General features: G+C 30.2%; 1 protein-coding gene across 1 annotated transcript; it reads right to left on the bottom strand.

Annotated features, from left to right (window-relative positions):
* Window positions 1-2929: 2929 nt before the first annotated feature.
* On the bottom strand, window positions 2930-4339 carry LOC149226508 (aquaporin PIP2-4-like). Its single transcript, XM_089375311.1, has 4 exons — window positions 4012-4339; window positions 3631-3926; window positions 3368-3508; window positions 2930-3237 (listed from the first exon to the last, which is right to left on the bottom strand). The coding sequence occupies exons 1-4, from the start codon at window positions 4301-4303 to the stop codon at window positions 3106-3108; spliced, it is 861 nt and encodes a 286-aa protein (XP_089231437.1). The 5' UTR covers window positions 4304-4339; the 3' UTR covers window positions 2930-3105.
* Window positions 4340-11623: the final 7284 nt, after the last annotated feature.

Raw genomic sequence — 11623 nt, 5'->3', positions numbered from 1 at the left:
ATTAAAGTCTTATAATAACTAAAGTCTTATAATAATTGACAGTTAAAGGCGGTCCCTGTTTGTCTTGTCAACTCGAAATCTACCATGAACCACTGGATCTTTCCGGAGAAGATCAATGGCAGAGAAGTAATAAATTTTGCGAGTGTTTAAAAAAAAGACGAAAACTCGAAATCTACCATGAACCACTGGATCTTTCGGGAGAAGATCAATGGCAGAGAAGTAATAAATTTTGGGAGAGTGTTTAAAAAAAAGACGAAAACCTTTTTTTTTCTACGGGCTAGTCATATCATGGAGAATTTATACACAATCGATTCCCTTCTTTTTTTTATGGGCTAGTCATCTCATTTGAATCAAAGTGGAAAAATATTGCAGAAGGAAAATGTGTAGATACTTGTAAGATGAGATGGTGGCTCTTATTGTCTATCCATTATGAATCCTTCTATCATACTTGATTCTCTGCACCTTCTCCATAGCTACTTCATTTCTCAAACTCTCGCATTCCTTCTTTCCTTCATGTAATGAAATTTAACATCAGAATTTAAGGAATAATTCAATCAGACACGAACTACACCAAATTATCAGAGACAGCTGCGAGAGGATGGAAACAACTAAAAATGCAATAAATAAGAAAGCATTTCTCCAATGTTGAAACTTGAAAAAATAGTAGGTAGAGAAAAATATCACGGAACGGAAATGTGTAGATACCTGTAAGATGAGATGGTGCCTCTTATTGTCTATTCATTATGAATCCTTTGATCATACTAGGTGCATAGCTACTTCATTTCCCAAACTCTTTCATTCCTTATTTCCTTCATGTAATGAAATTTAACATCAGAACTTGGAGAATAATTCAATCAGACACCAACTACACCAAATTATTAGAGACAACCAGGAGAGGATGGAAACAATTAAAAATGCAATCACTAAGAAAGCGTTTCTCCAATGCTGAAACCTGAAAAAATAGTAGGTAGAGAAAACGAAGGCTATGAAAGATTTGTCACCTTTTTTACCAGATAGAAGCTGAGAGAAGCCCTTCAAATCTTTAGAGTAATCCTTCTAGCATTCTAGTATTCCTTCAACAATTCCAACAACCCTAAGTGCTAACAAAGGAATGCATGCATCCACGGAGCGTTTGATTATAATATATGGAATGGTAATGAATAATAAGTACAATAAATATTTAATGACAATTTGAAACGCTCAAGATTGAGTGGTGTTGTTATTCTATCGGGAATGGAGTGGGAGAGTTATTTCCATTACGGATTAATGGAACGATGGGTGGAATGGTGAAATTCATGGACACCTGTTCTTTGGAAAAAAGAGTTGGGAAATGGTTGAAGACGCATAAGTTTAAGAATGTGAATAGACATACGTTTCAGAATTGGGTTTGAATATATGTTTTATAATTTGTTTTAAATATATTTCTTAGAGCTGGAAAAACACTTGGAAAATGGTTGAAGATGCATAAGTTTAAGAATGTAAACAGACATACGTTTTAGAATCAATGCCGGTTGGAATATATATTTTATAATTTTTTTAAATACATTTCTCACTAATCAACATACCTGGTTATCAACAAGAGGTACAGTAAATTTTTAATTATTCCTTATAAAAAAATAATTTAAGTATGCTTTAAACATGTGATTTAGACATGCAAGTAAGTTAGTGGTGTGAATTCTATCCATTGATATATTGACGACTATATCATTGGATTTAAGTATGCTTTAAACATGTGATTTAGACATGCAAGTAAGTTAGTGGTGTGAATTCTATCCATTGATATAGTGACGACTACGAGAATATACTTGCATCTTTCAATTTAGGCCATCCAATCAAAAAGATTAATTAAGAAAATGATTAAAGTGGCCAACTCCAATAGGAGGGACGCGCATAATTAATGGTTAGAATTTGTAATATTAGTGGAGATAGAAAAAAGAAAATGATCAAGAATTTTTTTATTAATTAATTTATATATATAATAAAAAATATTTCTATATTTATTTTATAGACCAAATAGAAATTTTAAAAAATCCTATTTCTAAATAAACTATGTATATTTATTTAATTGAATTTATTGAATTAGTTTAAATTATAAATATATTAAGTTTAAAATATTTGTTAATAAATATTGAAGTCATGTTTAGGTTTAAAACTGAAAAAAAAAAATTAGTTTGATTCGTAAACAGTTGTGTTAGACTCGAAAATTTAGAAACATCCCTGGTACTCAACCCAAACCTCCTCAATAATAAGGTACAGCTCTAACAATTCCCTTACTTTTTCCTGATATTAGAATATTATATATATATATAGATAAACCCTTTATCATTCAAATTCTATTTGTTATTTAAACTCTTTGATATGGATTTCATTAATGTTAATAGTTAATCTATGCTACATTCGACGTTTTTATGGAAAGTTTACCCAACGCTTTTGAAGACTAGATTAATTAATTTTATGTTCATTCCGTCGTCAGGACTTCAGTTGGGATTGATGCTTAGCGCAGATCCTGATGAGAAACGTTATACCATTTAATTATGACTGAATTTGATTATTTTAACAAATAATACTTAGAAATTAGACTTAAAAAGATTAAAGGCTTATGAGATTGATTAGAAATGTTATGCCATTTAATTATGATAGCTTTTAATTAAAAGTATTTTAACAAGTAATACTTGAAAATTAGACATAAAAAGATCAAAAGCCTCTGGGAATTATTAGAAATGTTATGTCATTTAATTATGATAGTTTATCATTAAAATTATATTAACAATACAGAAAACTAATAATCGATAATTACATTTAAGAGATATAAAAGTCTTCGAAGACTGAAGCTTTACACAAAAAAACACCAGCAAAATGTTCAGTGTATGAAATTAATTTGACAATAAATGATCCAGAGTTAGACTTAATGAAGATCGAAGATTTACATTTAATAAGGCTTCCGAGAATGAAGATTTAAACAACACAAAGGGAGGTGTTAAAAACGGCAGCATTATATTCATGGTATTTATCAATATTTGTTTTTATCACCACAGCTTACAATATAATGCCCACTTATCAAACTGCAATGTGGGATAATAAGAGATGGCCTGTGATTTTTTCATTCTATATTACACTGCTGAGGTGGCTACGCAACGATTCCGAGTTTTTCAGACCAAAACCACCCGCTCTTAGAAGGTACTGGTGATACGCCGTAGCAACCGCAGCTCCCATCAGTGGACCAACCCAGAATATCCACTGATGCATTCAATCCATTAAACGACAAGTCACCATCAAATTTCATTTCTATTAATATAAATCTCCTTTGAGGTTATTTAGATCAGTAAAATGCAATGCTTCCAAACAGAGAATTATAGATAAATCTTACAAGGTCGTCCCATGATTTTTGATGGCCGTATATCACAGCGGGCCCAAAGCTCCTGGCAGGGTTGATGCCTGTGCCTGTGATGGGAATGGTTGCCAAATGGACCAAGAATACAGCAAGCCCAATTGGAAGTGGAGCCAAAACCTGCATTAACCACTTTTCATATTAGTAAATTTCCATCAGTGAATGAATATTTCATAACACCAAGGTTCATATATATAGAGAGAGAAAGAGTTTCAGGGTGGAATATGATTTGTGTTATGTACAGGGATGTGGGAGTGGCGGGCTTTGCGCTTGGGGTCTGCTGCAGAGAAGACCGTGTAAACCAACACGAACGTTCCAATCATCTCCGCGAGAAGGGCACTTCCCTTGGAATAACCGGTGGATACAGAGTTGGATCCTCCTCCGGTGGAGGCAAAAAAGCTCCCCTGCATGCCCCTCACAAGGGCAGTTCCGCAGAGGGCACCCAGGCATTGAGCTACAATGTACAATAGGGCGCGAGGAAGAGAGACCTTGCGGGCAAGAAACAGTGCAAACGTGACAGCTGGATTGACGTGACCCCCTGGACACACGCATTGATTATATATATATGAAATATGAAATCAGATTATGATCAAAGCTGCAGGAATGCACTTGGATTCTTATACCTGAAATTGCCGATATGCAGTATACGAGCACGGAGATCATTCCTCCGAAAGCGGAGGCTTCTCCCAACAACCCCACTCCGCCGCAGGTACCTTTGCTCCGTTTGTTTTCAACAACGGTTGTGAGTGTTATGTAGAGGAAAAGCAGCGTAGCAACAAACTCAGCCATGGTGGCTCTGTAGAACGACCACCGCTTCAATTCTAGCGAATCCAAAAGAGGGGCGGCGGAATGATCCTCATAATCCCTGCTCTCTTGTTCTCCGCCTTCTACTCCCATCGCTTCCATCCTGCTCATCTCCGTAGCTTAACAGCAAAAGCTGTACTACTAATAATGGATACTCCACTGTGTGGATTTTACAGACGAAAGTCCTCGGTTAAATAGTAGTGAGAAGAGCTAACGTACCGTAGCAGTCAGAGGACTGTAGAGTGTAAGCGAGCTGGATGTGCTGTAACAGTAGGGGACCCGTCTTGACCGTTGAGCTAAATTTTTGTATGAGGAAGTAAGCAACACTGGGCCTATCTCGCTCATAGATTATGTTGTAAATTTAGGTTAAGGTATTGTTCGGTCCTAAATCCGAGAGGTTGGTAGGATAAGGCATCATTTCGCATTCGCTGGTTCAGTCGATGGGTTCCATTGACAGATTACTTCCGTTGATGTCAATATCAGCGTGATTTATTTCGAAATATATAAATATAATTTGGGAATTTGATATTAATAATGTTTCAAGCAATCAAAACACGAAAGCATTTGCAATTTGATATTAATAATGTTTATATATTTCAAAACATTATTTTTAAAGTTTTTACTGTCAAATTATAAACCTGATAAACTTTTTATTATTTTTTAAATATATTATTTTTTATATTAAAAACATTATAATCTTTTGTATTTTATTTTATTTTTATATTATAAACATTGTAATCCTTTTTATTATTTTTTATAAATACATTATTGTTAAATAATAAATATTATAATTTTTTATTTTGGTTTTTAAAACTTGTATTGAGTAACTTAAATTCATTTTGATATTGGCTTTGTTGATAGTTGATATTAACTTTATTAAAAGTTGAGAAGGATTCAGGTTCCATCCATCAACTATATATGTGTGTTCCATACATATATACTATATATGTGTTTTATATATTAATTATTTATATGTTTTATTGATTTTATTTATATGTTTGATTTATAGAATCCATCATGAACTTAGATAGAATTATATCTTTTTATTTTTATTTTATATCACCGAAATGATTTAGCTATAAAAAAAAATGGATCACTTTATATAATATATATACATTAAAATATTTTAAAATAAATTTCTTCTTATATGTTTAGGTTTATATTTATATTTATATATATATAATTACTATTATTCTTTGTACTCAAGTTTTTGTAATCTATAATGAATTAAACAAAGTCTTTCAGTAAAAATCATATAAGAGAATTTTTTGGCTAAGGCGTTTCGAACCAACAAGTGTGGTTCATCATGAGGACCGGATGAAGAGGCAGACCATGGCAAAGGCTTAATTAGTTAAGAGGGTGCTTAATCTGAGCGAGGAACAAGGGAAGAGTCTCTACGTCTTAGAAAAGCCAGATCTGTCTTCACCTTGGAAACCCTTACTTGAGATCATTCAAAGAGATGAACTTTAATAGCAGTGGCCCTTCTGTATAGGGTAGTAATTTTTGTATTCAAGCTTCTGTGATCCATAATCATGAGAGAATTTTTTGGCCGACATGTTTCTAACCAACAAGTGTGGTTCATCATCAGGACTGGATAAAGAGGCATACCATGGCAAACGCTTATATAGGTCTGCCTCTTCATCTAGTCCTGATGATGAACCACACTTGTTGGTTCGAAATGCATCGGCCAAAAAATTCTCTCATGTGATTTTTACAGAAAGACTTTGTTTAATACTATTATTCTATTTGTTCGTCTATAAAATATTTTAATGTATATGACTCACATTGAAATGATTTAACTATATATATAAAAAAAAAGAAATCGATCATTTTATATAATATAAATACATTAAAATATTTTAAAATAAATATCTTCTTATATGTTTATTATATATATGTTTATTTTATATATATACTATTATTCTATTTGTTCATCTATATAATTAATATTGAAATATTTTAATTAATCTCAATATTGAAATATTTTTTCTATAACTCACATTGCAATATCTCCTAAATATTATAGGTCAACTAAAATATTAAGATATGTTATTTATGATTAATATTAAAATATGATTTTTACATACACACACATATATATATATAATTTGAGATCTACATTGAAATACTTTAAAAAATAAATGAATTACACATTTTCCTTTTATTGGAAAGTCAAAATATCAGAATCTATTACCTCTAGTTACTTTATAAAATTAGTATAATTATAACAAAAATTATATAAAATTATGTTAGTTAATATGGATATTGATATATCTTATTTATGGTAATGTTTTTTTATTTTTAATATATAATGCTTCAAACACCAAATTTAAATTCTATTGTAAATTTGAAATAAATTACACATTTCTTTTATATTTTTCTTTAATATTAATAGTGATTTTAATTTAAATTAACTAAATATATAAATATTTTTTTGTTTTTTATTATAATAATTATTGTTTTTTTTCATTCAACACATATTCTATTTTATTTAAAAAATATACATGTATAACACTACTTTGAACACATAATGAATTATACATCTCTCTCATACTAAACATTATAATACATCTCTAGCAATATATATATATATATATATATATATATATATATATATATATATATATTTTTCAACTGTTCATCATTTTATCATAACTTTATATCACACTACAACTCAGTAGTGGTTCACTAAGTAGGATGAGGAAATTTCAATCATTAAAGCAAGATTTGTCAAGAGAATTTTCTTTAGCATCCATGAACTTATGGAAAAGTATAATTTGATCTATTTATGTTAAAAAATCAAACCCTCAAATCATATTACTTAATGGCACATAAAATTCAGCATCCATGAACTTATGGAAAAGTATAATTTGATCTATTTATGTTAAAAAATCAAACCCTCAAATCATATTACTTAATGGCACATAAAATTCATTAGAAGAGACCATATAATATAAGTTTTAAACATGTAAAGTGAAACATAGTATATAATTTGTTGAGAAAAATAGAAAATGAATCAATAGTTCACACAGTACATAAAAATTTATCATGGAAATCCTCAAATTAGAAAATTAGCAATTTTTAGATTTGTGACTTTCTCTTCTGATTATTAGATTAACATCATTATTCTTATTATTAGATTAAAATCACCATTATTATTATCATATTAACATCACCATTCACAATGCAATATATATGAATTAGGCAACATCCAAAACCCAAATATATTTACCTTATTAGAGTAGTGTAGCCATATAAATTAAATACCAATATGAATAAATATATGATATGCATCAAAACCTTTATGATACATCTCACCTTGCTAAAATAACAAGAAGCATAAAAATTAATTATATTATAGCTTTATTTTTTTATAATTATTATTAATTTAAAAAAATAATTCATATATAAATCAAGCATTTATACATTAAAAAAAAATGTGATAAGATTCTTAATCATGGAGATTCACCCTCACCTTACCATAGAAATTATTAATATTAAATGGGCTTTATTACAATGCCATGGGGAAATACCATGGTTTATCAATATCACATGCCAAAAAAGCCATAACTCATTTCATATGACAGTTGTTTATATGACATAGTATAACTACTCTTCACATAAATATCAACTTTTAATTTGTATATACTAATAATAATATCCTAGAATATATTGTGGATGATAAATCCTTAGCATCCACCTAATAATTATTGATAATTAAATTAAAATTCTAGAATCTTCATTCCAAAATAGGCATGCCTATTGGTATAATTACAAAAATATTTCATTAATTAGATATAGATTACAATTCTAGAAAATACCAAAAATAACCCAAAACATTTTTCAGCTAGGATCCACCTAAAACACTTACCCTATGATTCCCCAGTGTATATAAAAAGCATGTGGTGATAGCTATTTAGAGATATACAACACGTTCCCCATTAGAAGAAACTCAAAAAACCATAAAGAAGTCAATCTTTCTTCGGGAAAATTTTATTAGATTTGATACATCTTTGAACACAATATGATCCCATATTTGTAGCAATGGGATAGGTATAATAGATAACCATAACAACCATTTATAATTGGATGATAATGACAGCTAAGTGGTTATAACTCACAATTACATTAGAAAACAACACTCTCTAGAAGAATATGTTGGAACAATACATTTGTCCTATTAACTCTAATACTCCCCCTAAATGGAAAAATAGATTATCTACCACTCCTTGCTTCTCTATACACAATTTAAATTTAGCCTTTCCTAGAGGCTCAGTAAATATGGTTATCATATTATCATTTGTATTATAATAGATCAAGTCAATTTCCTTTTCTTATAGCACATCTCTTACAAAATGATTTTGTGTTTCAACATGGTTTAATCTAGCATTGTAGAATAGGTTGTTTTCCAGTTTAACAGAGTTTTGATTATCACATTTAATGATGGTTGGTCCATTTGACTTTTCCCTCATGTCTTCAAGGATTCTTCTTATCCAAATTTCCTCACAAATAACAATGAATAAGGCTTTTTACTGAACTTCAATGGACGAAAAATAAAATTTTGGTTTTTTTTTGCTACCCCTGACACAATTCTTAATCCAATACTAAATGCATAACAATGAAGAAATTCTTACCATTTCTATCTAGTGGCCAATCAGGAACTAAATAAATTTTCAACTCAACATTCAAATCATTAATATATTTAATACCAAAAATTTTAGGTTTTTTAAAATACTGCACTCTTATCTACTTTCCAATGATTGCCATTGGGATTATCCATGGAATAACTAAGTATGGTCTTTTGAATATGAAACACAACTACAATATCTGTCCTGAGCGTACTTAAGTAATTCAAATTCCCAGCAACGACCGACATAAATTACCATTTACTTCTTATGTTTCATCATCATTTTCGAACTTAACATTCTACTCCAATGGTGCGCACACGTATTTACATCCACTCATATTAAACTTTTTCGTTAATTACTATATATATTTATTTTGTGTGATTAAATTTTTACCATCATCTATCCTTACCTTAAGGCATAAATAGTAATGCAATTGTCCAAGGTGCCTCATCTCATATTCTTAGGAAAAACACCTTTTATCCTTTTCAATTAAATTAGTGGTATTTCCTATTATGATAAGATCGTCAAAAAAAAAAAATCAAAGAAATGGGTCCTCTTGTTTTAATAAAACCTTCTTGAAAGAAGAAGGTATCAATCTTCGGATACCAATATTGGGAAGGATGTTTGAGTTCATATAATGTCTTATTTAACCTACAAACAAGATGTTCATGTCTTTGCTTTATAAAACCTTCTCACTTAAGCTAAACTTTTTCCGTTAATTATCTATTTAGAAATTTTCACTTAAAATATAATTAATGTAGCACCCAATTGTGCTTAGTAGCCAATGCAATCATCATCCTTATGGTGTTCATTTTAGCTACAGGTGAAAAAGTGTCTTCATAGTATATTCCTTATTTTTGTGAATAACCCTTTGCAACCAATATTTCCTTATATTTTTCTATGCTAAGATCAACATTAAATTTTAACTTGTACAAACAACCTTAGCCTATAGGGACTTTATTCTTAGAAATATCTATTTTTCCCCATGTTTCACTTTTTATAATTGAATTATCCGCTTCTTTCAGAGTATCCATCAAAATGGATGATCCTTAATCTCTTCCATTGTTATATATGGAAAATTGTTATGTGTATTTTACACATGAGTAATATCGAAGTAGGATTTTCCTACCCTTTTGACTTGATTTGTTTAAAAATTCATTTGTTTTCAAATTTGAATGGGATATCTCATATTTTTTATTGCAAATCTATAGATTTTCTTAAGTTATTTAAAAAAAAAAAATTTCTCTTGATTTCTATGCATCCTTTTATATTTGCGAATGTATGATGTGGTGAGTGGGGATCCATACCATGTGAATCTATACCAATTTCATTATTCATATCATGATTTTCCCACTACCAGTGTTGTGATCATCTACTAGCTAGTGATCTCATCCACTAGTCTTTGTTAATTGACCAAGCTGTTGCAAAATGTATCGTAGGGAACATTGCTACCCTAGAACATGGTGAAGCACATTCTGTGAAAATAGACAACCAAAAGAAACGTTCCTTTCTCCTTGTGATATGGATTAGATCATTTCATTATTTTGCATCTATATTAATGCTTTTAGAGTAAAAAAATGAGAGGAATTAGCTGATATAACCTTTTCTACTAGTGTGTCCTAATTTGGAAAATTGGAGTTTGAAGCCTTCTCAAAGTAGTTCTAGGAATCAAATAACATTCTCTTAGGGTATAAAATTGAGAAGGAGGTCGATTTTATTGAGCTATGACACTCACCTATTACTTCTTACACCTCTAATGGTATTTGATTATAAAGACCACTATTTATAAGATAGATGAAATTGATATTTGTGTTTCAACGCATGGTTTTATTTCACCTCACTTTGAAAAACACATTACGAATATTCGGTCTCAATTGCTAAGAAAAATGAGCTAGGCCAAAAGAGGACTTGGGAAACATTGGCAAGGCATTGTTGTTATTATTACCCTTGAAGTGAAAAAATATAGAGCAAGTCTTGTATATGCTATTGCTACTGACTCATTTTCTACCTCTAGTCTTATTAAATATTGGAAGTTATCATTTGTCATAAGTGGAGCTTAGAATAAGTTGTTGGATGAGAAGCCCCCTTGTTCACTATGTCACATAGATTAGTAGGGTAGTTGATAGTGCCATTGTAGATGAAAATATTGTTAAACTATGATTAGAGTATGCATAATAGAAATATAAGTCACATCAACACCCTCATATGAATTAGAAGATTTTAGCCATGAATCAGAAACCCAATAGTTATTTAGTGAACTTGTCACATAAATAACATGAAAGAAAGAACCGTTAACTGGTACCAACTATCATGGTCAATTGTGGTCGGATTCATGCATATTCATGGAATCATTTGAACATGTCTTTGAAAAAATCATATTATTGTGTATTATCAGTTGTGTAGTTGTACAATGTGCCTCTTATGTGTTCTTGATTGCTTTGGAAATGGTCAACTTTGGATCAACCAGAAATCACATCTTATTGAAGTTTTCAACTTCATTGATTATTCACAAAGATTCAATTGTTGTTTCTCCCTCATTTGTGTTTAACAGGGGGAATTTCAATGATGATAGAGATTGTCATTATGGATATAGATTGTTTAGTTGTTGATTTTTTTCTTCTCAACTAACACATTGGACCATGCTAGTTTTTTGTTATCTTGTTGTTGATTGTCTTGATCGTATCATTATTTGTATTGTATGAGCATTAATGGTAACAATGTTCATACCTTTTCAAGGGTATTACAGTAACATGTTTTATCATATTTTTTATTCAAAATAAATGAAGGGGGAGTTTGTGATATG

Source organism: Pinus tabuliformis, chromosome J, assembly GCF_031772625.1.
Source record: "Pinus tabuliformis cultivar Carrire ecotype Pingquan chromosome J, CPIR1, whole genome shotgun sequence".
In the NCBI taxonomy this organism is placed as follows: Eukaryota; Viridiplantae; Streptophyta; class Pinopsida; order Pinales; family Pinaceae; genus Pinus; species Pinus tabuliformis.
The sequence above is the reverse complement of the archived record's forward strand: the minus strand, read 5'-3'. Positions and strand labels throughout refer to the sequence as shown.

Excerpts from the sequence above, each read along its gene's own strand:
- LOC149226508 (XM_089375311.1), bottom strand. The coding sequence starts at position 4,303 with ATGAGCAGGATGGAAGCGATGGGAGTAGAAGGCGGAGAACAAGAGAGC. Across the intron at positions 3,927-4,011 it reads CTGCATATCGGCAATTTCAG|GGGGTCACGTCAATCCAGCT; the intron begins GTATAAGAATCC and ends GCGTGTGTCCAG. Across the intron at positions 3,509-3,630 it reads CCCGCCACTCCCACATCCCT|GTTTTGGCTCCACTTCCAAT; the intron begins GTACATAACACA and ends TGGTTAATGCAG.